This window comes from Taeniopygia guttata, chromosome 27, assembly GCF_048771995.1.
Source record: "Taeniopygia guttata chromosome 27, bTaeGut7.mat, whole genome shotgun sequence".
Classification (NCBI taxonomy): domain Eukaryota; kingdom Metazoa; phylum Chordata; class Aves; order Passeriformes; family Estrildidae; genus Taeniopygia; species Taeniopygia guttata.
In genome coordinates this window covers 1,871,186-1,898,392 of record NC_133052.1, presented here as the reverse complement: position 1 = coordinate 1,898,392, position 27,207 = coordinate 1,871,186, and the positions used below count along the sequence as shown (strand labels likewise).

At 46.3% G+C, this 27,207-nt stretch overlaps 2 protein-coding genes and 1 long non-coding RNA gene across 3 annotated transcripts in view; all 3 read right to left on the bottom strand.

Annotated features, from left to right (window-relative positions):
- The window catches only part of LOC101232986 (T-cell receptor alpha chain constant), a 100,623-nt gene that overhangs the window by 24,347 nt on the left and 49,069 nt on the right, over positions 1-27,207 (bottom strand). The gene's annotated exons all lie outside the window — the stretch shown is intronic.
- On the bottom strand, positions 1,728-5,237 carry LOC140680254 (uncharacterized). The gene is made up of 4 exons (XR_012052064.1): positions 4,791-5,237; positions 3,799-3,963; positions 2,883-2,999; positions 1,728-2,364 (listed from the first exon to the last, which is right to left on the bottom strand). It is a non-coding gene; the product is annotated as an uncharacterized lncRNA (long non-coding RNA).
- LOC101233001 (T cell receptor alpha chain MC.7.G5-like) lies at positions 16,268-25,835 on the bottom strand. The gene is made up of 8 exons (XM_072919015.1): positions 25,707-25,835; positions 24,687-24,985; positions 24,125-24,194; positions 20,268-20,312; positions 18,119-18,394; positions 17,425-17,496; positions 16,969-17,085; positions 16,268-16,885 (listed from the first exon to the last, which is right to left on the bottom strand). Exons 1-7 carry the CDS (start codon positions 25,744-25,746, stop codon positions 16,970-16,972), a joined length of 918 nt encoding a protein of 305 aa, XP_072775116.1. The 5' UTR covers positions 25,747-25,835; the 3' UTR covers positions 16,268-16,885; position 16,969.

The following is a 27,207-nucleotide window of genomic DNA, read 5'->3' as shown; positions in this document are numbered from 1 at the left end:
TACTTTGTGGTCTCACCTTAACATAATTTCTAACTGCGCCACAGACTAATTCCTAACTGTGTCATAGGTTTCAAAGGCCTTGACAAGGCCCATATCTGAGGCCTAGGCAGGGGGTAGCTCAACCTTCACTCTAAACATAAATCATGTCCTCTCTCTCTCAGAAATCTTGTTACACCTATTTTGGGTGGTTTTGTCACCAAAACTGTGGAAAAAACGAAAACTCTCCAACAGCAATTTTCTGTTAGAGAATTAAGGCATTACTTTATTCTAGCCAGGATGTTGTTCTGGCAAGGATGTGCAACAGAAATAATTTCATCCACACATTGCCTGGATGTGCAGAGAAAATCCTTCCATCACACAAGGTTTTTACTATATTTTTTACACACTTATACAGTCAAAACCCATGGAAATCCATTGGTTCAATGTTCATTGGTGCCAAGTTACATAATTGTGGTGGTGCCTTCTACCCCCTACTCCTTTCAAGGCTGCAGAAATTGGAAAAATTCTTGTTAGGCCTTGGCCTTAAAAACACTACCTCGGCTCAGCTCTTTTCAAGATTATCAGAAATGCTGTCTGTGCCCAGGAATTGCTAACAAGCTGCTGGTTTCCTTATGGCCAGCCTTGGGAAATACTTCTCTGGCCTGAATGGCACGACATTCCTGTATTCACATTTTCAAAGGAGGTGCCGAGCCAAACTGTGGCTGGGATGAGACATTGTTATGACTAAAGCCCACTCTCTTGTGACCCTATAACCATGTGTGGAAGGATCCAATCCTAGTCCCAGTCTTCATCAAGGCTTAGGGATTATAACAGCATTTAATCATTGACCTGAGCCTCCTGTCCAACTGATTCCTCTGAGGGAGGAATTATCTTCTCTTGTCTGAGGAAGTATTATCAAAATATAAATCTACCAGAGAGACTGGGAAAAGGTGTGGAGTGCTTGAGGAAAAACTTCTGGGTGTCATTGGAAAATCAGGATAAAAATGCTGGTGAATGGCTCCCCCTGACTGACAGTCTGGTGGTAGAATGCAGTACATGAGCATTTCACTGAATTTAGATTTGCCATGCAAATCTCACAGAGCTTCTGCAGGGGCTGAGGCTCTTCTCTGGGTGTCTGCAGGGCCTGAGGGTCTGAGCTGAGCAGGCTCACTGCAGCACCCCTTGCTGTGTCCGTGCAGAGGCTCTCTTGAAGGCAGCAGGAGCTCAGGCAGGGGGAGCAAAGCCTTATTTCCCTGCCAGGATGTGGTTAACTTGTGTTGTCAAAAGCAGGGGAGGGTTAATGCTGCCTGGTGTAACTGAGTCAGAAATGGTGACCACAGCATCCTGCCTGTAGCTCGGGAGAGGGGCATGAGCTGGGGAAGGTGTGGGCTGATCTCTGTTAGGCAAGAACCAAGTTGCTATGGAAATTATCACTCCATCAAACCACCCCAAATTATTTTCTGGTGGCCCCTTCCTCCTCTCCCTGAGTGCAAAACAACAGCAGGGCTTCTTCTCTGCTGGTGTGAGCATTTTCCTCTCTTGTACCTTCAGCAAGGTCTCTGCTCGCTGAAGTTCCATAATGTGCCAGAGTGACCCTTCCCTGCACAAAGTCAGCAAGAGAGAAGTTCAGCCACCAGGAAATCTGCATTATCAAAGCAGTGTTTCAGATCCTAGTGGGCTTTAGGACAGCTGGATTTCAGAATTTTCCATCCCAGCTTCAGTAGACAAAGCACAGAAAACCCACAGCATTGTGGCCTAGCACAACTTTATTTTTTTGACTACTACAGGAACTTAAAATGCAGGTGCAATTCATTTTGCAGAAGAAATACAGGCTTAATAAATAATTTGGCATTATCTAGTTGAATGAGACAATTTCAGATGTGATATGCTCTTCTTCTCTGCAATACACACTTACTAAATCTGTCTAGAACAAGTAGCTACAAATGCCAACTACTGGGCTTGAATTCCCTCAGCAGTGCTACTCCAGTTCCACAGGCAGTAACACAACACGCCTGGGAAAGGTGCTTTTCAAAGGCCATCTATCTAGAGTGAGCACTGGAGTCTTCAAAGCTATTGAAGCAGGATGGAGACTTGTGTGCAAATGCCAGAACAGTGGGGAGATCTACTTAGCAGGAGGATGAGGATAAATCCACTCTCCTCAGTTGGCAGAGGAGAGGAAACAGCAAAAGCACTTAAAGGTCTTCAGTGTAAATCAGCTGGCCAGGCAGGAGTGAACAGCATTCAGTGTCTTCAGGGGAAGGGGCTGCCTTGTGTCCTGGCTGGTCTCTGTCAGCAGCTCTGCCCCTGCTTTTCAAGCCCCTTGTGCTGCTGGTTCAGGTTCTTTCCTGATCTTCTTTGGGTTCCTCTTGTCTTCATTCCCCATGTCTGGAAGAGCAAAGGGAGGTTTAAAGTGCATTTAATGAAATTGGGCCTGTGACCCAGGGTTTGACAGCTGTCAGATGAGGACAGATACACTCACAAACTTAATCTGGACTATCTTTTGTTTCTTTTCAGATACTTTAATTTTAAAATCCTCCCCCTTCCTCTCTTTACTCTCACATGTTTTTATTTTGGTATCCTTGCCTTTGAATCCTCATTTGTCTGGATTTTTCTCCAGGCTTTGTGCTCATCCATTTGATATAGTCAATGAGATATTTCTTCAGCTATTCAGGTAATACCAGAGTTTCTCTGGCAAACAAAATGTGGGAACCAGCCTCCAAGAACTGAGCTTTGAATACAGAAAAATGCTCTTTTCCTTTGTCCTTTTGGAGGCAGGGTGGGCTTGTCTGAATTGCTTTTTTAGGGAGGATTCTTTGTGGGGCTAGGGACATACACAGGGAAAGGCAGCTACTTGTGGCATATGCTTCCAGGCTTTCCAGACACCAAGCTGTGAACTCCCTTACCTCAGAAAAGAAACAACTTGATACTCATGAGGACATTGAAGGCGATGCTCTTTGCCAGCAGGACTCTCAAACCCAGCACAGCCATGGACAGCATGTTCACTCTCTGCTCTTCAGGGTCTGCTCAGTGACCAGAAAAGAGGGGAGAGATCATGGTCTGGGTTTTCATGTTGTGATCTTGGCAGAAAGTGGGAAAAACCACAGGAGACAGTTTCAGGGAAAGGAAGAGCAGCAAAGGAAGAGCCGATAGAGAACATGGCAACAGCAGGGGAGCCCAGGGTGTCTCTGTTGCTTTTTGCTTGCTGGGGCTTGTGTGTAACTGCAGGAGCAACCTTGGAACAGCAGCTTGTGTCTGCGGAATGTGTTGTGTTCTGAGTCCTCTGCCCTGGAGAAAATACATTTCCATGCCTTTATCCCTCAGGCAGCAATGTAACTTCACATCTTGTTTGGGTAACTCACCTTGTGCTGAGGGGTCTGTGCTGTTGCAAACACACTTACTAGCCCCTCCAGCACCTTGAATGACCTCCAGGAATACGAAAACAATCCCACCAAATATAAAATATGATTTAGTAAAAAAACCTCTAAACTTGCCACACTTTGAACTTTTTCTTGGTGTTGGATAGCCTGTTCCAGGTTGTGCTGCATTAGCTTGGCTGCTACAGGGTGAAATATATACTCATACAGAAATTCACATTTTAATAAAATAGATTGTGTCTTCCCTCTTTCTCCCAACGTTATTAAAGAGTTGAAACCATTCTTTTAAGATGCTTTGAAACATCTTTCAGCTCTCCCTGCTGAAGTACCAAATATCTTTCTCATTTCTGCTGGCTGTCAGGGCAATACTGACTAGCAGGAGAACACCAAGCCCCACAGGATATTGTCCCTACAAATACATTGCACCTGTGCCACCAAACTGTACCTGGCAATATTGTTACCAAGCTGCTGTCAGACTTGTCCGTGCACTCTCTTTCTGTGTTCTGTTCCACTGAGCTGATGTTCTCTGTATGGAAAGTCGATGGCAAAGGTGTTGTTTTCACAGTGGTGCCACCATCTGCTGGTTTGGTTGATTTCTCCAAAATGACTTCTAGGATAGAAGGACTGTATGTAAAAAACCCCATGCTTTGGGCAGGATTGATTTTACTGCAAGCTTGACAAAATGCTGAGTGACTGAAAATGCACATGTACTCCAGCTGTGACTGATTTGTAGCATTCTCATTCACTGTCTTTTATGGCATTGTTCCTTGACATTAGAGATGTAAGTAAGGAAAGAAGATTGCTTAAAGTCACAACCAGCTGTCTTACAAGAAAACTGTTGGTGTCAAAAGAATTTAGTAGCCAACAAATCATTGTGGTACCATGATTTGTTTTTGAAAGAAAATCCCTTTGCCTCTAGGTCAGGTCATATGTGGAGAATAAAGGGTGATCTCAAAAACCAATATCAGGACTTCACTCAGATTAGTAATTTGAATTTGAGTAAAATCGTGGACCTAAAAGGAATCCTCCAGCAGCCTTCCTTGCCAGAAAGGGCTCAGCTTATGAAAGGCTATCAGACACATCCACAAAGATTGATGTGTCTGCTTAGACCGGAGCATCCTGAGGGGTCTCTTGGGTAAAGAGAGGTGCATTAGGGTTTTCATTTTGCATGGTGTCTGCCTTGCCAGTGGGTCAAGAGGTCCCTGAGCTCTAACATGGAATAATGGTGCTATGCAGAGTCAGCCCCATTGTTCCTGGGAAACCTTCCTGAGCAGCTCCAAGCTGAGGGTTGGGCTGGAAAGCCTGGCTGGAGAGCGAGTGCATTCAAGGGATTATTGCAGCTGAAAATTCTTTCAGGGAACCCAAACATTTAAATTCCTTTGTCCACCTCCATCTTAAATTTAAAAGAATTTTTAGGAATAAAGAAATGTCACTTACTTGGTACAACTGTGAGAATCGTCCCAGGTCCAGTTACCGTCGTCACACTGCTAAAACTTATTCCAATAACTCACTCTTTCTTCATGGTGTTCAAACTTGTAAATCAAGAGATGGACTTGTAAATTAAGTTGGCCTAATTATCCATAAGCACAAGTCCATGAGAGGATCCAGAAGTACATTTACTTTGTAAACTAGAAAGGGGAAAAAATTACTTGATTAGTTCAATGATTTCAGTTAGCTTGATTAAGTATAGAATTTCTAACTTCTCTCTTTCTTCCACCTTTTAGAACCTTCATGAGCATGTTTCTGTATCCTGGATAAAAGGAAATATATAAAGGATGTTGTACTTCTCCTCTTAATCACTAGAGTCACCCATGTCCTTTCTTTCCCAAAATATCTCACCTTTTTTCCTTCTTTGGGTTTTTATACTGGTCCCTATGATGTTTATATCATTGTGGTACCCCCAGCCCCCCAAACACAGTGAAGTATTTCATAGCAAAAACTGTCTCTGTTCCACTACAAAGAATTTTGGATTACAAAGGCAGTCACATGACTTCAGTGGTTTGAGATCCAACGTACCACATGAAGAAACACCGTATGGCTTTCAAGGAATGATCTAAAATAGTAACTGAAATCTTGAGCTGTATATGAGAACTTGGGGATTACATGGCCCCTCTGAAAAGACTGAGGGAGATAAGATGGATAGAGGGCAGGAAAGTTATCAGGGTTTTTTTTTGGTTTTTTTCAAAGCATTTCTGAAAATTCTTCTGACTTGCTGAAAGCTCTCCCCTTTTCCGCCTTCATTTCAGTGCTCAGAAGCAGGAGGAATGGTGCCCTCTGGCCTCTTAGAATTGGTGTCTGGGTGTCATTTAATACCTTAGAAAGTCTTTATGTTGTTTTAGGTCAGAGGGGAAAGAAGGTAAATTATTGTAGTTTGTTGTGTAGGGGTAGTGAAACCTTGGGAGGGAGGATCAAAGAGTCCACACTTTGGGAGTGAGGATCAAGAGGGTCTTGTTCTTCATGCATCTGCTCCTGACCATTGTTGGATCTGAAATTAAAAGGATCTTTGGTCTGAGACAAAGAAAAGAACACAATGATGATTTTAAATGGAAATATCTAAATACAGAAGGTTCCTTCCCACTTGTTCAACTGGAGCTGGTTATGAAACATCTAAAATGACCTGTTTGTGAGAGCCAAGATCTTAGGTTGAATGGTGAGGAAATTGGTCTTGGAAAAATTGGAGATGTTTTCTGATTTTTGAGTAATTCTGGGAATCAAATTTGTCTATGTGCATAGTTTTCTGAGGAAAAAGAAATGAGGTAAAGTCACCGTGTTTCCTCCTTCAAGAGAAGGGAGGGAGACAGTTTGTGTGTAGTGGCTCAGTTGTTTTCATTCACTGTGACACGTAGTTCACACTGTGCTAGACAGTTCTACAAAAACATTTGAAGGTTTTTCAGTGCCAGGTGATGTGTCCTCTTTCATGTCTTTGTAGTGGTGCATTTTGTTTTCCTGTCCCTCTACACTGCTCTACTTCTGAACATCTAAGACTCTTCCAGAGGATTCCCTAAACTAAAAATATCATTATCATCCTTGCTTTTTTTGTCAGATTGAGCAGTTAGTATTAATGTTATTAAATTATTGCCCCGATTTGTATCTGGGGAGAAGTCACTTAAGCTTAATAACTTTCTGTCTATTTTCAGTCTGTATTCCCAAAGCCCTTCTGGACCTTCAAGCACGTCTCTCCCTGAAGCGTATTTGCATGCCAAAGAAAAAGGTCTGTCCATGTTTAGAAATTTTTCAGAAGATACTTTGGTTCAGCTGATGGGGCTTTCATTGACTCTCTTTGCATTAATGACCTAAAGATGCTCATTTATTCAGCTATTTATTTTTAATATTTCTTACTTAAGTTCCATTTTTATAAGGGTCATATGAGCTTTGTTCCAATTAGATCAGCGTTTTTTTCCCCTTAAATTTTTTTAATCTTGTGAACTGATTATTTGACCACTGAGTTGGCCATTGTTTGGAGTTTTGATTTATTTGTATGTGCTTTTCAATGAGTTTCTAGGTGGGGAATGTCTGGTTATAGTTGACTGAAGTTGGCTTTTAATTTGAGTTTTATCTTAATTTAATAATTTTTAATAATGATACCCTGGAATTGTTGAGCATTTTCTTAATCCACAGATGCAGTTCTAAGCCTCAAAAAGCAAACAGTATGATTTCATTCTGTTTGTATTGTTGTTGTTCCCTAGGATAGAGGTGTGTTTCTATTTTTAATCAGTTATTATAACAACAATGCTATTATTTCCCATTGGTAACAGGATAATTGGTTCGTCTTCTGTTCTCTTGAGTCTGTACATTTTTTTTCCTCTTCCTTGTTGCTTGAGTCCTGCAGGAAGGGTGGGAAATGTGCTAATGTGATGTTTCCAGTCAGTTCAACCCTTGGCATGAAAAAGAGAGCAAACCTTAAACCTCCCCTGCACCAGACCTGGGCACACACAGGTGCCGCTCACATCCCCTGCCCTGCCTGGCAGATCTTCCCAGAGCAGTGAGACCTCACCCTGCACCTCACTGACATCTCCCAGGCTGTTAAACAGCCCCTTTCCATTTGAGTGGCCACAGAGAGACACCTGTGCTCACAGCCACCCACAAGCCACACATGCTGGCATTTCTTTGATTTAAAAGCTCAGTTCTGCCTTTCTTTTTGCCATCAATGTCCTGGAGCAGTGTCTTGGTTTGAAAGACAGCTGTCTGCCATGGGAGGTGAGAACCTCACTTAGAATGGAAAAATATTCCCCACTTCCCTCTAAATTATTATAACTTTGAAATTATGGGTGTTATGAATGGGGTCCCAAATGTCCAATTTCATAAATCACAAGATTGAAATTTAGCAGCAATTTTTAATTGGGGTATAAAATAATAATACAATCAAATATAGTGAAGTGGTTACAAAGAGTAATTTGGCAATGGTTCGGGTAAAGCATAAGTGAAACCGATCAGGGTATGGGGAGAGCTTCTCACTCTGCCACCCATACAAAGGGCAAAAGAATCCAAGCACAACTTTTAGACTGTATGCTAATACATATTCATCAATAATTCCCATAAATCTCCTCCCAGTTTTGATTCTTGAAATCTACGTCACTCTATGGCACAGTGCATGTTCCCATTGTTGCTAGGGGGTCTTCTTGTCTCTTTGGGTGTCTTCTTGGAGAAAGGCCAAAGGTGTTCCTTGCTGTCCTCTGAATGACCTGGCAGGTTGCGCATGCACATTGAGCTTGATGCATTATGTTCCAACTGAGCCTTATTATTTCATAGATAAGACCACTATTTTAGGTTCCCTATCCAAAATAGTACCAATTTTATTCACATTCAAGGTTGATCCTGCTCTGGGAGTTGTCTTTTAACTTCAGTTGATGCCAGTTTTGGTTTGGGAGTCAGTTCATGCCAATTTTGGTTTGGGAGTCAGTTCCTGACTTCCTTCATTCCCAAGGCCGAATCCAACTCCTGCATCCTGCTTTCCACATGTATTCTTAAAGAAACCCATCTGTTTCATAACACTGATCACATATACTTTTCCAGTTATTTTCCGAAATTACTGATATAAGTACAACTTATTCAGCATGAATCACATCCATTTATCACATGGGTCTTTCAGACAAAGATATAGGAAAAAGAATAACAGACCTTTACTGATAAATATATATATAACAAGGGAAGCAACAACAGCAGCAGCAGCAAACAGAAGCAGACACCCAGTCCCAGCCTCTCGTGGCCGCAGGCACTCACGGCGAGCAGTCGGTCTCAGTACTGGTACAGGTGTCAACATGGACTGCAGCAGGAACCTGAGAGTGACAAGCTGGAACTCTAGAGGTGAGCACACCCAGGTATCAAATAATGTGTAGCAAAATCTCTGAAGTTGTGGCAGGAGCCGCAGGGGTTGGGTGGACACAGGGTGTAGAGTTAAAGTATAACAAAAAGGCTTAAGCAGCGGCAGAAAACAGGGCTGGGCAGTGGCAGCTGGCCTCCCACAAGCAGTGGGGGATGCTCCCTCAGGGGTCCTGGGCTTCCAGGAGTGTTATTCTGAAATTGTTGGTGTGGATCCTTCCTGGGCACTGGCAGTCACCAGCAGCAGCAAACACATTCCAGAATAAAGGGGAAGACCTGCTGAGGGGTCTCCCTGACTGATGGTGTTTCCCTGACTGAGTCAGTCGAGCTGCCCTCCAATCCAGCAGGATGGCTCCATGTAGGGCCCCCCTAATAGAACACTCACAGAATGGTTTGGCACAAGGGTCTCGGCTTTTCTGGGACACTGACAGACCAATTAAACACTAGGGGTCAAGTAAATCTTTCCACACTAAGTGTTGAGGAAGCCTCCTGCTTTCACATGACAGACAAAGATGGGAATTGTGGAGAAGCCTGGGGAGAACTGCCATCTGTATCTCCTGTATGGGATGTCTTGGGCACTGTGCTCAGGAACAAGCCCATGGATACATTTGCACAGGTCTCTTTATGTCTTCCATGAGAGCCTACACTTCTAAAGAAAGAGATGGATGCACAGTGCTAGAAGAACACCACCTATGTTTATTCACATGGAGCCAACTCTAGGAGTGCAGGGAAGGAGTTTTTCATCATGTCCTGGGAAAGTCCATCTTAGCAGTGCAGTTCCTGGTGCAGTGCTGCTCTTTCCTCAGATACAATTAATTGACTATTGTTATGTGTTACTGCAATGTTATGTTACTGTGAGGCTCCCTAAACATCATGAAGTATCCAAATGTGGTTCAATTCTGCCTTTCCATGCTAAAACTGCAGCTCATTCAGTGCCCATTGTGTTTCTTTGTCACAGTTTAACCACTGATGGTAACTAAGCACCACATGGCTTCTTCCTCCTTTGCCCCCTCATTGAACTGGGGAGAGAATTGGAAGGGTAAAAATGAGAAAATTAATGGGTTTTACAAGTAACTCAAGACTTTAATAAATAAAGCAAACACTGCATGTGTGAGCAAAGCAAAGCAAGGAATTCATCGACTACTTCCACAGACAAGAGTTCAACCTCTTCCAGAAAAGCAGAGCTCCATCATGCTTAATGGTTACATGGAAATATGAATGCCATCACTCCATATCACTCCTCTCCTTCTTCCCTATCTTTATATGCTGAACTTGATGTCCTATGGCCTGGAATCCCCCTTTGGTCAGCTGGGGTCACCTGAACCAGCTGTGTTCTCTCCCAGATTTTGTGTACCCTCAGCTACTCACTGGTGGGTGGAGTGAGGAGCAGAAGAGGCCTTGACTCCATGTAAGCACTGCTCAGCAATAACTCAAACATCCCTGAATTACACACACTCTTTCCAGCACCAATTCAAAACACAGTCCCATTCCAGCTGATATGACGAATATTAACTGTACTCATTGCCTTTCTCCTGTACTTTCTCCAGTCTCTGCCCCTGCCTGTCCCTCTCCCCTTCGGGGCTGAGCTCCTGCCTGGCCGTATCTGAGGCTCCATGGGAGCCCCAGAGGAGCTGAGCAGTCACCCTTCCTGTGTCTTGTCTTTGCTCCAGGGTATTCTGAGCTGGGAAGAGCTGGCGTAGTCTGGGCCTTCAGAACAACAAATGCTGAGGTAAAATCTCACAGTCTCAGGCAGAACTCATTCTTCTAAGCATCAGTATTGTATTTAGCAAGGAGGAGGTTTAGGAAAAAGGGCTGGGAGGTGCTGCAGAGACCAGAGCAGATACTCCCCAGATGCCCAAGGTTGAAAACCAAGGTTTGTCCCTCTCAGCTGGTGGGGGATAGGTGGTGGAGGAAATATTGACTATGTAGACAGAGCAGGACCCCACCCAGGAGCAAGAGGACACGGCCTGAAAAAATCTGTGACTCCATGGAGAGCTCCCATTGGAGCAGGCTCCTAACAAAAGCTGTGGTCCCATGGAGTGAGTAGCCCAAGCCAGAAGAGGTTTTCTGGCAGGACATGTGTCCCTCAGGGGAGCCAGAGTGCCACGGTCTGTTCCTGAAGGGCGGCACCCCATGGAAAAGACTCACTGTGCTGGAGGAGTTTGTGAGGAACTGCAGTCAGAGAGAAGAACCTGCACTGGAGAAGTTCCTGGAGAAATGTCATCTGTGGGTTGGACTCCACACTGAAGCAGAGGAAGAGAATGAGAAGGAAGAAATGGCAAAGAAAACATGCTTTGAAGTGATTGTAAGCCACATTCCCCATTCCTGTGCACTGATCAGGTGCAGGAGATATTTCATGATTTGTTCTTATTTCTCATTAACCTATATTTATTTGGTCAGCAATGACATAAATTCCTTTCCCCATGTCAATGTGTTTGCACATGATGGCACTGCTGGGACATCTCCATGTCCTAATCTGGACCAAAAAACATTAATTGCGTATTTTCCATCCTGTCCAGTAAAGGAGGGGCACTGAGACAGCAGCTTGCTGTGCCCCTGGAGGACAACCAAAGTCAACTGACCACACCTTCTCATCTCCTTCTTCCTGGTCAGGTGCTCTGTAGCAGCCACCCTGTAGAGCAATGCCATCCCTGCTGATCTGGCTTTCCTAAACAGCCTGGCTGCATCCAGCACAGCACTCTGGAAGCTACAGCAACACATCTCCATCATCCCATGGCTCTGCAGCCAAGGCACAGAGGAGAGACGAGGCTGTGCTGGACAGGAGCCCAGGCAACGTGCACTAAACCTGCACTTCCCCCCCCAGAAAGCCTCTGCAGTTCCCAGGACAGATCCTCCTGCACCATAAAGGGTACCAGCCCTGCTAGCAGCCCTCCCTGCAGTGCCTTCTAGTGCCACCAAGCCAGAGGGATGTTTCCTGCACCTGCCATTGCCTGACAGGAGCTCAGGGGTGCAGCTGCTAGAAGGAAATGCTGTGAGATCTGTCTTGCCCCCCTGTTGGTTTTTGGTTGACTCTGCTGCCGAGCGGCTCCAGGGTGATTTTTGCTCTACAGTAATACGTAGCTGCATCCCCTTGCTTTGCTGCCAGGATCTGCAGTGTAAAGCTGTTCTTGAGCTTCTCCTCTTTTATCTTAAAGCGGTCTTTAAAACCTTCTCCATAGGTACCATCCTCCTTGTAAATCCATTCCTGAGAGCCCGTTGGGCCCTGACGGTACCACGACATGGTGTAGTACCTCATAGAATCCCCTCTCATTCTGCACTGCAAGGTGACCGTATTTCCCTCTTGCACGGTCACTTCCCTGGGGTGCTGCTCCAAGGTGGCTGCACCAGCGAGTGAGACTGCTGAAGAGAGTGAGAAAAAGTCACAGTCACTCCAAGATTCAGCAAAGGCCAGGGCAATGCTGGTGGGGCTTTGGACTGGACTAGAGCAGTGGGAGGACAAAATCCTGCTCTTTGAAGCCAGCTGAAACAGATGGGCAGAGCTGGTGGCAGTCAGCAAGGCTCACAAGGCAGGAGACACCACATTTCCCTCCCTCCTTTTCCCTGTCACACAGGAAGCGTTTTCTGATTTTCCCCAAAGAAGCAGGAAGGATTTTCACCATGGTGGACAAATTCCTTTATCCTTGCCAAGACAGCATGGTGAGGCACCCACTCTCCAGTCCCATGAACTGCTCGAGGTGAGCACAGCAAAGACAAAGGTCTGTCCCAGGCAGTGGGGCTTGTGCCCTGTGCTGCCATGCTCCAGCTGCTGTGTGCCAGAGGGGCCGCAGTGCCCCAGGAGCAGTGCCCAGTGCCAGGGCAAAGCGCTGGGCCCCGAGATCTGAGTGCAGCAGGGAGGTGCCCTGCGTGTGCCCAGCTGCAGAGGAGGCAGCTGGGCTGGAGGTGCCGAGCTCAGAGGCACAAGAGGAGCAGGGCTGCTCTCCCCGAGCTGCACAGGCATGGCTGGGCAGCTGGAGCCGGGGCACAGGTCCGGCTGCAGGCGCTCAGCACAGCTGCCCCGAGCCCTGCAGAGCCCAGGGCCACGCTCAGCTCCTGGGGCCATCAGCCCTTGCCTTCACTTACCTACAATGGGCAAGAAGCCCACGCACAGGGCACTCCACATGGCCAGGCCCGCTCTGGGTGGCCTCTCTCCACCTTCTCTCTGCCTGCACAGCAGCTCTGCCCACACCTGCCCTGCCTGGCCTCTGTCACTGCTCCCAGCCCCTGCTGGTCCCTCCCTCTGCCTATGACAACAGTCATAGAGGGGGAGAGGTGCGGCAGGAGGAGCAGAACTTGAAGCTCCTGTCGCCCTCCTGAGTTTCTCTCGCCCATGTGGTCCCCATCTTTCTGTTTAGCCCTCTCCATAATCCCACTTTGTGTGATCCTGTGAAAGAGCCTCAGGCTTGCTTTGGAGTGGGTCAGTGGGAACACTAAATTGGGAAATACCTTTCCTATGCCACAACAGCCTTATTTGGCATCCAGAGTGGGGCATGAAGGCTTGAGGTAAGAGCAGATCTGCCCAGAGTGGGCTGGAAACAAATCTGATCTCAGCATTAGTTGTATCAGGTGTGCAGGCAGTGGTGCCAAGGGTGCTTGAGCTGCTCCTGTGGCTGTGGGACCCAACCCTGTGCCTGCTGCCATAGGTGCTCCCCATGCTGATCTTGCTCAAGGCTGTGGGCACTGAAAAGGGGATTGGGAGGAGGACAGAAACTCTCGGCCTCTAGATCTGAACCCTGTCAAGTGTTAGAGAAATATACTGTCCCAAGGATGATCTAGCAGTGCTCCCAAGGAGGTGGAACTCCATGGCCAGAGATTCTATTTGTCATTAAAATAAAACTGTGTGCACAATGGCTGTTAGTGGTGCCCATGAAGTGAAGGCTGGGACGCCTCTCCTCTGAGACCCTGCAGGTTATGTTTCAGTACCGGTCACAAAAGAGAAAGTGCCTTACAACAAGTGCCCTGAAAGTACCTTACAACAAGGCATGGGAGGCTTTGGCATAACCAGGAATCAACTAAGGTCCTCCCTACAGAAATCCTAGAGTTGACATCTATTTTCAAAGCTGTGCTTTGGAAAGACAGACATTCCCAAGAGCTCTGCACTCCCCAGTCCTGAATAGTTTTGCAGGGGAAAATCATATTCCCAATACTTCAGTTCAAACCATATCTGCTGAGTGAAATATACAGCAAAGACACAAAGACAGCTTGCCTTTCACTTAGGTCACTACCATACTCCTAATGAGTTTCTGTATATTTTAGATCTAATTCTGTCAGGAGCTTTTTAGGATTTTGGGACAGGAAATGGATAGGTCAGATTTTGCCCAGCAGGTGCAGGAATATGATTATTACATTGTATTTTTAATGTGGCATAAGAAAACTGAAGGGTTCAGTGGCACAGAAAGCTATTTAGTGTTTTCCCTTCTCCTGGAGTTCTTCACATAACCATGTAACCTCCTGGAAAGGGATTCATTCTTTCATGATGCTTTGAATGTTGTCTGCCACAGGAGAGAGCTCTCACCATTTTGACTTGCTCAGCAGGACAGATGTCAGATACCACACTCCGTGTGTGAGACTCACCAAGGGGCAGGAGAAATAAATATGCTAGAGGAGAAAATTTTCCTCAAATTACTTTAAATGTTTTATTGAAGATCCCCTTGTGGGTGGTCTTGTCACTGAAACTGTGGGAGAAACAAAAACTATCCAACAGCAATTTTTAGTGTTAGAGAATCAGGGCATTGCTCTATTCTGACCAAGGCTGTCAAGAGAAATCATTTCATCCACACATTGCAAAGGTCGTGCAGAGAAAATCCTTCCATCACACAAGGTTTTCACTAGAGTTTTCGGGTCTGGAGCTGTTTGCCAAGGACCATGTCCAGGTGGCTTTTGAATGTCTCCAGGGACAGGGGCTCAACCCCTGGAGATTTTCAAAGGCTCTATGAGAACAATCAAACATGGACACAAATTAATCTGTAGAACAGGATAGTACTGTCAAAATGTATTGTACCAAAGGGTTCTACTTCTAATCATCCTCCATTCTTTTGGCATCATGGGATCCCTTTCAGGACAATATAGCTTTTTCAGATGTCAGGAAAACTCCACATTCAAATGTGCTTCTTTGAGCAGAGGCTATTTTAATGTGGAGCACAGTTTCTCTACAAAACTCTCCTCAGCTGACACCAGGAGGCAGAGTTGCAGATCCTGTCCTCTTATGTGGAATTAACCACACTGAGAGAATCTTACTATCGGACTGGAGACAGTTCTGTTCTCCTGTTTTGTTCAGCTGCATGTTCTGCATTGCCAATGCAAAGTGAAAAGCCACTGCTTAGTGGGGACAATCTGGGGCCCTGTCATGAAATGAGGGCTTTAGGGCAATGAAACACTCACTGCCAGAGGTGTCAGCAAAAGCAGGTTTAACAAAGATTGGCCAAAGTGTGGCACAGTCCAACAGTAATGCTCCCTAAACCTTTCCTACATGGATAAACCAGGGACAGGAACAACAAATTGGAATTATTTTAGAAAGATTGAGGAGGAGGCTGGGGCAAGAATGGGCAGAGCTGTAAAAGGCAGTCTCTCCTATTGAGTCATGAGGTGCAGAAAGGACTCTGCTGCTTTGTAAACTCCTAGAGGAGGTGTGGATGGATCCAATCCTAGTCCCAGACTTCAACAAGACTAAGGGATTATAATAACATTTAATCATTGACCTTTCTTTCTTGACCATCTGATTCCACTGGTTGTGCCTGAGGGAGTATTATCAAAATATAAATCTACCAGAGGGACTGGGAAAAGGTGTGGATTGCTTGAGGAAAACGTTGTGGGTGTCATTGGAAAATCAGGATTAAAATGCTGGTGAAGGGCTCCCCTTGACTGACGTTATTGTGGTGGAATGCAGTACATGAGCATTTCACTGAATTTAGATTTGCCATGCAAATTTCACAGAGCTTCTGCAGGGGCTGAGGCTCTTCTCTGGGTGTCTGCAGGGCCTGAGGGTCTGAGCTGAGCAGGCTCACTGCAGCACCCCTTGCTGTGTCCGTGCAGAGGCTCTCTTGAAGGCAGCAGGAACTCAGGCAGGGGGAGCAAAGCCTTATTTCCCTGCCAGGATGTGGTTAACTTGTGTTGTCAAAAGCAGGGGAGGGTTAATGCTGCCTGGTGTAACTGAGTCAGAAATGGTGACCACAGCATCCTGCCTGTAGCTTGGGAGAGGGGCATGAGCTGGGGAAGGTGTGGGCTGATCTCTGTTAGGCAAGAACCAAGTTGCTATGGAAACTATCACTCCATCAAACCACCCCAAATTATTTTCTGCTGGCCCCTTCCTCCTCTCCCTGAGTGCAAAACAACAGCAGGGCTTCTTCTCTGCTGGTATGAGCATTTTCCTCTCTTGTACCTTCAGCAAGGTCTGTCCTCGCTGAAGCTCCTGAATGTGCCAGAGTGACCCTTCCCTGCACAAAGTCAGCAAGAGAGAAGTTCAGCCACCAGGAAATCTGCATTATCAAAGCAGTGTTTCAGATCCTAGTGGGATTAGGACAGTTGGATTTCATCAATTTCCATCCTTGGTTCACAAGAGAAAACACAGAAAACCCACAGCATTTGGCCTAGAAAACTTTATTTTTGTCACTACTACAGGAACCTAAAATTCAGGTGCACTTCATTTTGCAGAAGAAATAGAGGCTTAAGAAAGAAATAAACATTATCTAGTGGAATGAAACCTCTATAGATTCTACACATTTCTTCTTATCTGCGATACACACTTATTAAATGTATCTAAAACAGTGAGATACAAATGTCAACTACTGGGCATGAACTCCCTCAGCAGTGCTACTCCAGTTCCACAGGCAGTAACACAACACGCCTGGGAAAGGTGCTTTTAAAAGGCCATCTATCTAGAGTGAGCACTGGAGTCTTCAAAGCTATTGAAGCAGGTTAGAGACTTGTGTGCAAATGCCAGAAGAGTGGGGAGATCTACTTAGCAGGAGGATGAGGATAAATCCACTCTCCTCAGTTGGCAGAGGAGAGGAAACAGCAAAAGCACTTAAAAGTCTTCAGTGTAAATCAGCTGGCCAGGCAGGAGTGAACAGCATTCAGTGTCTTCAGGGGAAGGGGCTGCCTGGTGTCCTGGGTGGTCTCTGTCAGCAGCTCTGCCCCTGCTTGTCAAACCCCTTGTGCTGCTGGTTCACGTTCTTTCCTGATCTTCTTTGGGTTCCTCTTGTCTTCATTCCCCATGTCTGGAAGAGCAAAGGGAGGTTTAAAGTACATTTAATGAAATTGGGCCTGTGAACCAGTGTTTGACAGCTGTGAGCTGCCTTACCTCAGAAAAGAAACAACTTGATACTCATGAGGACATTGAAGGCGATGCTCTTTGCCAGCAGGACTCTCAAACCCAGCACAGCCATGGACAGCATGTTCACTCTCTGCCCTTCAGGGTCTGCTCAGTGACCAGAAAAGAGGGGAGAGATCATGGTCTGGGTTTTCATGTTGTGATCTTGGCAGAAAATGGGAAAAACCACAGGAGACAGTTTCAGGGAAAGGAAGAGCAGCAAAGGAAGAGCCGATAGAGAACATGGCAACAGCAGGGGAGCCCAGGGTGTCTCTGTTGCTTTTTGCTTGCTGGGGCTTGTGTGTAACTGCAGGAGCAACCTTGGAACAGCAGCTTGTGTCTGTGGAATGTGTGGTGTTCTTAGTCCTCTGCCCTGGGGAAAATACATTTCCATGCCTTTATCCCCCAGGCAGCAATGTAACTTCACATCCTGTTTGGGTAACTCACCTTGTGCTGAGGGGTCTGTGCTGTTGCAAACTCTGTCACTGGCTCCTGTTACCGGCTCTTCAGCCTCTTCTTCTGTAGCATGATAAAGAAAAGGCATTTTAAACAAAATCCACCTCCGATACAGAATTAAAGAATTCTTCAGGTGACATTTGCTCTAGGAACTGAGGAAAGTTGAGGCTCTGATGATCAGTCATTAATTCCAACATTAACTGGAGGAGATAATTTCTCCATGCAGTTGCAGGAAACAGAATTCCTGCATTGGTTTTACTATATGAAAGTAAATTCAAGACTACAAATATAATGGCAAAATATAGAAAGCATATTTATCAAAAAAACCTCACAGCACACCCCACCTTTAACTTTGTGTAGGTTTCAGAAAGGCTGTTCGAGTTTGCACTGCAACAGGTTTGTTGCTGCTATGGGTGAAATATTTAGTCATAAGGAAATTCACGTTTTGAATGAATGGATTGTCTCTTCCCTCTTCTCCCCCCAAAAAACTATCTCAAGGTGGTTAAATAGTTGAAACCATTTCTTTCAGATGCTTTGAAGCATCTTTCAGCTCTCCCTGCTGAAGTACCCAATGTCTGTCTCATTTCTGCCGGCTGCCCACGGCAGTGCTGTCAAGAAGGAGAAGACAAAGCCCCACAGGCCACTGTCTCCAGAAACAAGTGACAGCTGTGCCACCAAACTGTACCTGGCTGTGTTGTTATCGTGCTGTTGTGGGATTTGGCCGTGCAGGTCACCTCTGTGTCTTTTGTCACATTGACCACTTTAATTGTGTTGTACAATGCCTCTGACGTCCAAATGGATGTGCTCTGCTCATATACGACCTCCTGAGAAGGCATCTCCAAGCTGATGTTCTTTGTAAGGAAGTTCCTTGCCAAACAAGCTGCTTTTCCAGTGCTTCCCCCTTCTTTCAGTTTCTTTGATTTTATCACAATGACTTGAGGGACAGAACTTTCTGAAATGTCTGTAAAGAGAAAGCAAGGTTTGGACAGGATTGATTTAACTGTGGGCTTGCCGAAATGCTGAATGACCAAAAATGCACATGTACTCCAGCGGTAACTAATTTGTAACATTCTCATCTAGTGTCTTTTATGTCATTGTTCCTTGACATTAGGTATAGAAGTAAGGAAAGAAGAATGCTTAAAGTCACAACCAGCTGTCTTACAAGAAAACTGTTGGTGTCAAAAGAATTTAGTAGCCAACAAATCATTGTGGTACCATGATTTGTTTTTGAAAGAAAATCCCTTTGCCTCTAGGTCAGGTCATATGTGGAGAATAAAGGGTGTTTTATGTTTATATCCAAATTCATTTGGACAAAAAGTTGGTTTTCTCCTTTTCTTGTGTCTTATAAATCACTGGAGGAGCTCTGTGTTCTAAAAAGTAATGGCCCTTAGCATTCTCAATGGATGTTTAATCAGGAATAATCCAACCCCAACCAAAAGGAAAACCTTCTCTGTCCTTAACTGAGGCCTCAACAGAATATGCCTGGAGAATTCCACAGTTGCAGTAATGGTTGTTATTTTATTTCATATTGATTTGGGGAATTGGCAAAAGATTGGATAGTAAAGTATTTGTGCTGTAAACACCTTAAAATGCAGATTAGTATCTCCCAAAGGAATTCAAAACCAAAAGGGGAGGGTTGCTTAAATCCTGGAAACTTTGTCTTCAACTTATTAAGTATTTCAGCAGACTTGAAAGGGACTTTGATACATAAGGCTCAATGTCTTTTACTGTCAAACATAATCCCAGAGTCCCTGTGCAGCTCTGAAAATACCCTGTCTTTAGATAGAAAATCATTGTAGAGCATGGAAAGAAGTGGTCTTTGTTTTGAACGCTATCTTTACATTCCTTTGTCCTTTTGGAACTGGAAGTGCACTGAGATTGCTCCCAAATATACATTTATTCCCATGCTACAGAGCCTACGGGCATGGAGAGCTATTAGGCAGCACCCAAGGCAGTCCCACATCCTTCTGAGAGGAGTTCAGGAAGTTTTAGGGATGTAAAATAACGCAAGATGTTCTTGCAGCATTTTGAATACATGCAGAACACTGAAAGCACAGCAACAATTCCTGAGAGATGCACCTGAATCTTTAGGATAACACCAATCAACATCAAAAACCCTTCTGCTGCCCTAACATTCACACAACCATAGAAAAGATCGGGGTGACATACATCTATTTGGTACATCATGGAATTTCAAATAAAAATTGGAATAACTAATGCTTCTTCTCATCCCTACTCCCCACATTGGGCTTTTCAGAACCCACACCATCTGGCACACAACTGTCTTTCATTCCAGGAGCTCTTGGATATGAGGCACTTGTGAGAATTTAAGCCCAAGTCTATTTAACCTCCTTCCTGCTCTGGCCCTATGGCAGTGGGATTCCTTACCTGGGGACACTGTCAGTGTGGTGCCAGTGTCAAACCAGAACTTCTCAAAGCAGGCAGTTACAGATCTGTCTCAAAGCTCCTCAGCACTGTGAGCTCTTCACTGAGCTCTGCATTCCTGCCCCAAGTCAGTCAGTGCAAGTCCACTGGAGAATTGGACACTGCACAGTCAATTGGGGCCAGAGTGCTGCCCAAAGTGGGAATCAGCCATCACATTTTGGGGATCATGGAATAATGGTGCTATGCAGAGTCAGCCCCATTGTTCCTGGGAAACCTTCCTGAGCAGCTCCAAGCTGAGGGTTGGGCTGGAAAGCCTGGCTGGAGAGCGAGTGCATTCAAGGGATTATTGCAGCTGAAAATTCTTTCAGTGAACCCAAACCTTGAAATTCCTTTGTCCACCTCCACCCTAATTTTAAATGAATTTTTAGGAATAAGGAAACATCACTTACTTGGTACAACTGTGAGAGATGTCCCTGGTCCAAAGATAAGCTTATCTGTTCACACACTGCTAAGACTTATTCCAATAACTCACTCTTTCCTCATGGTGTTCAAACTTATTGAAAAAACAGGCGATGAAAAGTCGTTTGTCCTAATTATCCAGGGTTATAAGTTCCTGAGAGGATCCAGAGGTAGATTTACTTCCAAAACTAGAAAGGACAAATAATTAATTTAATTGTTCAGTGATTTCAAATGGCTTGATTGAGTACAGAATTTTCAACTTCTCCCATTCTTCCACCTTTTAGAACCTTCATGAATTCTTTTATGTGTCCAGGAGAAAAGGACATATAGGAAGAATGTTGTATTTCTCTCCTTAGTCACTACAGTCACCCATGTCCTTCTTTCCGAAAGTTTCTCACTGTTCTTTCCCTGGTGTTTTTGTACAGGTCCCTATGATGTTTATATCGATGTGGATTCCAAACCCCAAACACAGTGATATATTTCATAGCAAAATCTGTCTCGGTTCCACTACAGAGAATTTTAGATTATACAGGCAGTCACATGACTTCTTCAGTGGTTTAAGACCCATCATACCACAAGAAGAAACACTGTATGGCTTTCAAGGAAGGATCTAAAATAATATCAGAAAGGTTGAGTTGTAAATGAAAACTTGGGGATTACATGGCTCCTCTGAAAGGTCTGAGGGAGTTAAGGTGGATAGAAAACAGGAAAAGAATCAGTTTTTCTGGTGTTATTTTGGAGCATTTCTTACAATGCAATTTAATCCCCCTAGTTCTCTTCTTGTGGGTACTAGTGGTAGTGTGATGGGAGTCCTGGGATGAAGCAGGTTAGGTCTGGGGATGATGGGAGGAATGGATTAAAAGTAGAAGACTCAGGAGGATCGTAAACTCCTGAAGTGACCTTTCAGCTGGGAATTACCCTTGACAGCTCAGGAACTGAATCCAGGGGTCCTCTAGCATGGACCCAGTTTCGATGCCAGTGTCTCTCTTTGCCTCTGCCTGGCTGTTGCTGAGGGATTCCCCCAAGTTAGCAAGGTCATGGAAAGAAATGTACTCTGTGTGAGTCTGTGGTTGCTCCATCTGCTGCCTGTGCTGCCTCACACAGGCGCTGGTGGCTGTTCTAGTTTGAAAGACAGGTGTGTGCCAAGGAAGGTGGGACCTGCCTTGGACTGGAGACTATGACCTCCTTCCCTCCAAACTATTATAATTTTGGAATAAAGGGGCATTCAGGCAGAGAGATGGGAAAAGAATAACAGTCCTTTAGAAGTATGTGTGTGTATAAGAAGGAAACAACAGCAGCAGCAGCAGCGAACAGAGGCTGGGAGAAGACTGGGTGTCCCCATTCCAAGCCTCTGGCGGCCGCAGGCACTTTCCCCTTGGGTGCAGTTCCGGGCACAGCCAGCAGGGGCGCTGCTGGCTCATGGCTGGTCACAGTGGGTGCGATGATTCCCCCGGGGCTGCAGGGGGCGCCTCTCTGCATGTGGGTAATGGTGGCACAGCCGGCAGAGATGGAGAAGGGGCTCCTTTACAAACCCCCAGGGTTGGCGATCCCGGTTGGTTGGAAAGGCCGAGGTGAGCACAGCCAGGGTGCTAAACCAAGTGTAGGAGAAACTCTGAAGCTGTGGCAGGAGCCACAGGTGTCTGGGAGGACAGGAGGTGTTAAGTGATGGTTTTGCAAAAATCTCTGAAGCAGTAGCAGAAAACCACAGGGCTGGGCAGGGGGATTGTTCCTTTGCAGAGCTCACAGGCAATGGCTGCTCCTGGGCTCAGCAAAGGGCGTGGCCCAGCGTGCTCCTGGCTCCTGGCACAGCTTGCACCAACCCTGGGCTCCCAAGTGACAAAGGAGCAGAGAAGCCAGCTGGCAAGCCCTACTCACAGTGTGAAGACAAACAAAAAAAAAAACAAAACCAAAAAAACCCAAAAAAAAACCCAGGCAAAAACCATAGGACAGTTTCTTTGGGCAATCAATTTCAGCACTGTCATTAAAAAAAAAAAATCTTCATTGTATCTTGTCTGAATCTATCCTCTCTAGTGTAAAACTATTACTATTTGTCCCATCACTACAGCCTGTATTAAAAAAAGTCTTTCCCCATCATTTTTTAAGCGTTCTTTGTTTAAAAGAAACCTTTTTCAACTTCACCCTTTCTGTGGTCCTGTAAAAGATGCACTTATAGATGCATTCCCATCCTTACAGGAGGTATTTGCCTCAGGCAGAAGAGAAAATTTCCCATGAAATGTCTGTAAGATCCTCGCCACAAAAGGATGCTTAGAGCAATATTACCAAGAGAAGTTACTCTTTAAAAATTTGTATAAACAGATGTCTTTGGAAAGAAGAGGAAGAACAAGCATTCTATTGGCTGTTTCTTTCCTGGTGCTTGATTAGTCTGTTGCTGGCCACAGCTTGTTGATAGAGGCTGCAATCTGGGGTAGAGTAGATGGGGGAAATTCAATTGGGAAATGATGAGTAGAAGCTCTTCCCTTCTCCCTTGAAGAAACCAAAGGCCAGCGATGGAGGACTACAAAGAGTTGGTGTGAAAAATTCCCTGCCAGAAATTTCTTGTCTGCACTAAACAGATCAGGATTTCCCAGGCTCTCCTTACATGTAAGCTGTTCCTTTCCTTGTGTTCATGGCCCTTCCTTGCATTTGTTCTCCTCTGTCCATGTCCTTCCCAGGCTTGGCAGCCCAGCAGGGAACACATTGGTCCCCAGCCCCAGCAGCGCTGAGCTGAAGAGGATTCCTTCCCAGTGAGCAAGGATCATGCATGCACAAATGAGGCTGAGAAAACATGGGCCCACTGCTGAATGGGATGGGGACCAGGTGGCACAGGATATGGGACAGGGCTGAGGTTCTGAATGCTTTATTCACCTCAGGCTTCAGCAGCCAGATCAGCCTTCAGGAATTTAATTTCCCAGAGTCTAGGGGGAGACGCTGGAGCAAGGAAGATGTACCCTTGCACAATCCATGTCACTGAGCACTTCTCTAGTCCATAATCAAAGGCTTTGTCCAAAAAGTTCCAGGGTAGTCAGTGCTGAGAGCACAAATGAATGACGAATGCACAACATCCAGTCTCTCATCACCCAGCAAGAGCCATTGTCTCACTGTAGAATGATGTAAACGTGGCTAAGCCCAATTCCCACTTCCCAAAGCTGTGCTGAGTGTCCCTCAGGAGCGAGGGCTGGGAGATGCTCCAGGTGCCAGAGCAGAGATTGCCCTGATGTGCACAGTGAAGAGCATCATGGTGATGCAGATTGTCCCTCTGTAGACCATGGCGCTTGATGGAGCAACAGATACTGTCCCTGCAGACAGTGCAGGACCCCACATAGGAGCAAGAGGACACGGCCTGAAAAAATCTGTGACTCCATGGAGAGCTCCCATTGGAGCAGGCTCCTAACAAAAGCTGTGGTCCCATGGAGTGAGTAGCCCACGCCAGAAGAGGTTTTCTGGCAGGACCTGTGTCCCACAGGGGAGCCAGAGTGCCACGGTCTGTTCCTGAAGGGCTGCAGCCCATGGAAAGGAATCACTGTGCTGGAGAAGTCTGTGAGGAACTGCAGTCAGAGAGAAGAACCTGCACTGGAGAAGTTCCTGGAAAACAGGGTTGCACTCAACACTGAAATGGGGAAAAAGAATGAGATGGAAGAAAAGCAGGGAAAAAAAGTTTTTCAACTAAATGCAAACCACATTCACCATTCCTGTACAGTGATCAGGTGGAGGAGAGGTTTCATGATTTGTGCTTATTTCTCATTAACTTACTCTGACTTTGGCAATGACTTAAATTCCATTCCCCAAATCAATGTGTTTGTCCATAGTGGCACTGCTGGGACATCTCCCTGTCCTTATCTCAACCCACAAGCCTTAATTGCATATTTTCCCCCACATCTAATTGCAGAGGACAACTCAAACAGCAGCTTGCTGTGCCCCTGGAGGACAACCAAAGTCAACTGACCACACCTTCTCAACTCCTTCTTCCTGGTCAGGTGCTCTGTAGCAGCCACCCTGTAGAGCAATGGCATCCCTGCTGATCTGGCTTTCCTAAACAGCCTGGCTGCATCCAGCACAGCACTCTGGAAGCTACAACAACACATCTCCATCATCCCATGGCTCTGCAGCCAAGGCACAGAGGAGAGACGAGGCTGTGCTGGACAGGAGCCCAGGCAACGTGCACTAAACCTGCACTTCCCCAGACAGCCTCTGCAGTTCCCAGGACAGATCCTCCTGCACCATAAAGGGTACCAGCCCTGCTAGCAGCCCTCCCTGCAGTGCCTTCTAGTGCCACCAAGCCAGAGGGATGTTCCCTGCACCTGCCATTGCCTGACAGGACCTCAGGGGTGCAGCTGCTAGAAGGAAATGCTGGGACATTTGTCTTGCCCCTCTGTTGGTTTTTGGTTCACTCAGCTAAAGAGTGGCTACACGGTGGTTTTTGCTCCACAGTAATACATTGCTGGGTCTCCTTGCTCTGCTGCCAGGATCTGCAGTGTGAAGTTGTTCTTGGAGTTCTCCTTTTTTCCAATAAAGCGATCTTTGAAACCTTCTCCATAGTTATAACTACCCATGGATATATACTGCATGCCGTGAGGGCCCTGACGGTACCAGTACATGTCATAGCTGCTCATATCACCTCCCTTAAGGGAGCACTGCAAGGTGACTTCAAGTCCTTCTTGCACGGTCACTTCCCTGGGCTGCTGCTCCAAGGCCACCTGGCCAGTGACTGCTGCAGAGAGCAAGAACAAGGCACAGTCACCCAAGGATTCAGCAAAGGCCAGGGCAATGCTGGTGGGCTTTGGACTGGCACTGGAGCAGTGGGAGGACAAAATCCTGCTCTTTGAAGCCAGCTGACACAGACGGGCAGCACTGGTGGCAGCCAGCAAGGCTCACAAGGCAGGAGACACCACATTTCCCTCCCTCCTTTTCCCTGTCACACAGGAAGCGTTTTCTGATTTTCCCCAAAGAAGCAGGAAGGATTTAAACCTGGGGGGATCAAAATCCTTTGTCCTTGCCAAGACAAGATGGTGAGGCACCCTCTCTCCAGTCCCATGAACTGCTCGAGGTGAGCACAGCAAAGACAAAGGCCTGTCCCAGGCAGTGGGGCTTGTGCCCTGTGCTGCCATGCTCCAGCTGCTGTGTGCCAGAGGGGCCGCAGTGCCCCAGGAGCAGTGCCCAGTGCCAGGGCAAAGCGCTGGGCCCCGAGATCTGAGTGCAGCAGGGAGGTGCCCTGCGTGTGCCCAGGCTGCAGAGGAGGCAGCTGGGCTGGAGGTGCCGAGCTCAGAGGCACAAGAGGAGCAGGGCTGCTCTCCCCGAGCTGCACAGGCATGGCTGGGCAGCTGGAGCCGGGGCACAGGTCCGGCTGCAGGCGCTCAGCACAGCTGCCCCGAGCCCTGCAGAGCCCAGGGCCACGCTCAGCTCCTGGGGCATCAGCCCTTGCCTTCACTTACCTACAATGGGCAAGAAGCCCACGCACAGGGCACTCCACATGGCCAGGCCCGCTCTGGGTGGCCTCTCTCCACCTTCTCTCTGCCTGCACAGCAGCTCTGCCCACACCTGCCCTGCCTGGCCTCTGTCACTGCTCCCAGCCCCTGCTGGTCCCTCCCTCTGCCTATGACAACAGTCATAGAGGGGGAGAGGTGCGGCAGGAGGAGCAGAACTTGAAGCTCCTGGTGCCCTCCTGAGTTTCTCTCACCCGTGTGGTCCCCATCTTTCTGTTTAGCTCTCTCCATAATTGCACTTTGTGTGATCCTGTGAAAGAACCTCAGGCTTGCTTTGGAGTGGGTCAGTGGGAACACTAAATTGGGAAATACCTTTCCTATGCCACAACAGCCTTATTTGGCATCCAGAGTGGGGCATGAAGGCTTGAGGTAAGAGCAGATCTGCCCAGAGTGGGCTGGAAACAAATCTGATCTCAGCATTAGTTGTATCAGGTGTGCAGGCAGTGGTGCCAAGGGTGCTTGAGCTGCTCCTGTGGCTGTGGGACCCAACCCTGTGCCTGCTGCCATAGGTGCTCCCCATGCTGATCTTGCTCAAGGCTGTGGGCACTGAAAAGGGGATTGGGAGGAGGACAGAAACTCTCGGCCTCTAGATCTGAACCCTGTCAAGTGTTAGAGAAATATATTGTCCCAAGGATGATCTAGCAGTGCTCCCAAGGAGGTGGAACCCCATGGCCAGAGGTTCTATTTGTCATTAAAATAAAACTGTGTGCACAATGGCTGTTAGTGGTGCCCATGAAGTGAAGGCTGGGACGCCTCTACTCTGAGACCCTGCAGGTTATGTTTCAGTACTGGTCACAAAAGAGAAAGTGCCTTACAACAAGTGCCCTGAAAGTACCTTACAACAAGGCATGGGAGGCCTTGGCATAACCAGGAATCAACTAAGGTCCTCCCTACAGAAATCCTAGAGTTGACATCTATTTTCAAAGCTGTGCTTTGGAAAGACAGACATTCCCAAGAGCTCTGCACTCACCAGTCCTGAATAGTTTTGTGGGGTAATATCAGGTTTCCAATACCTCAGTTCAAACCATATCTGCTGAGTGAAATATACAGCAAAGACACAAAGACAGCTTGCCTTTCACTTAGATGACTACCATACTCCTAATGAGTTTCTGTATATTTTAGATCTAATTCTGTCAGGAGCTTTTTAGGATTTTGGGACAGGAAATGGATAGGTCAGATTTTGCCCAGCAACTGCAGAAATATGATTATTACATTGTATTTTTAATGTGGCATAAGAAAACCGAAGGGTTCAGTGGCACAGAAAGCTATTTAGTGTTTTCCCTTCTCCTGGAGTTCTTCACATAACCATGTAACCTCCTGGAAAGGGATTCATTCTTTCATGATGTTTTTAATATTTTCTGCCACAGGAGAGAGCTCTCACCATTTTGACTTGCTCAGCAGGACAGATGTCAGATACCACACTCCGTGTGTGAGACTCACCAAGGGGCAG

What these genes read in the sequence shown, in the direction of transcription:
- LOC101233001 (XM_072919015.1), bottom strand. Translation starts at nt 25,746, where the DNA reads ATGTGGAGTGCCCTGTGCGTGGGCTTCTTGCCCATTGTAG. An exon ending in GGGCTTCTTGCCCATTGTAG is followed by an intron (nt 24,986 to 25,706) that starts GTAAGTGAAGGC and finishes TGCTCTCTGCAG; the next exon opens with CAGTCACTGGCCAGGTGGCC. An exon ending in CACGATAACAACACAGCCAG is followed by an intron (nt 17,497 to 18,118) that starts GTACAGTTTGGT and finishes ATCATGCTACAG; the next exon opens with AAGAAGAGGCTGAAGAGCCG.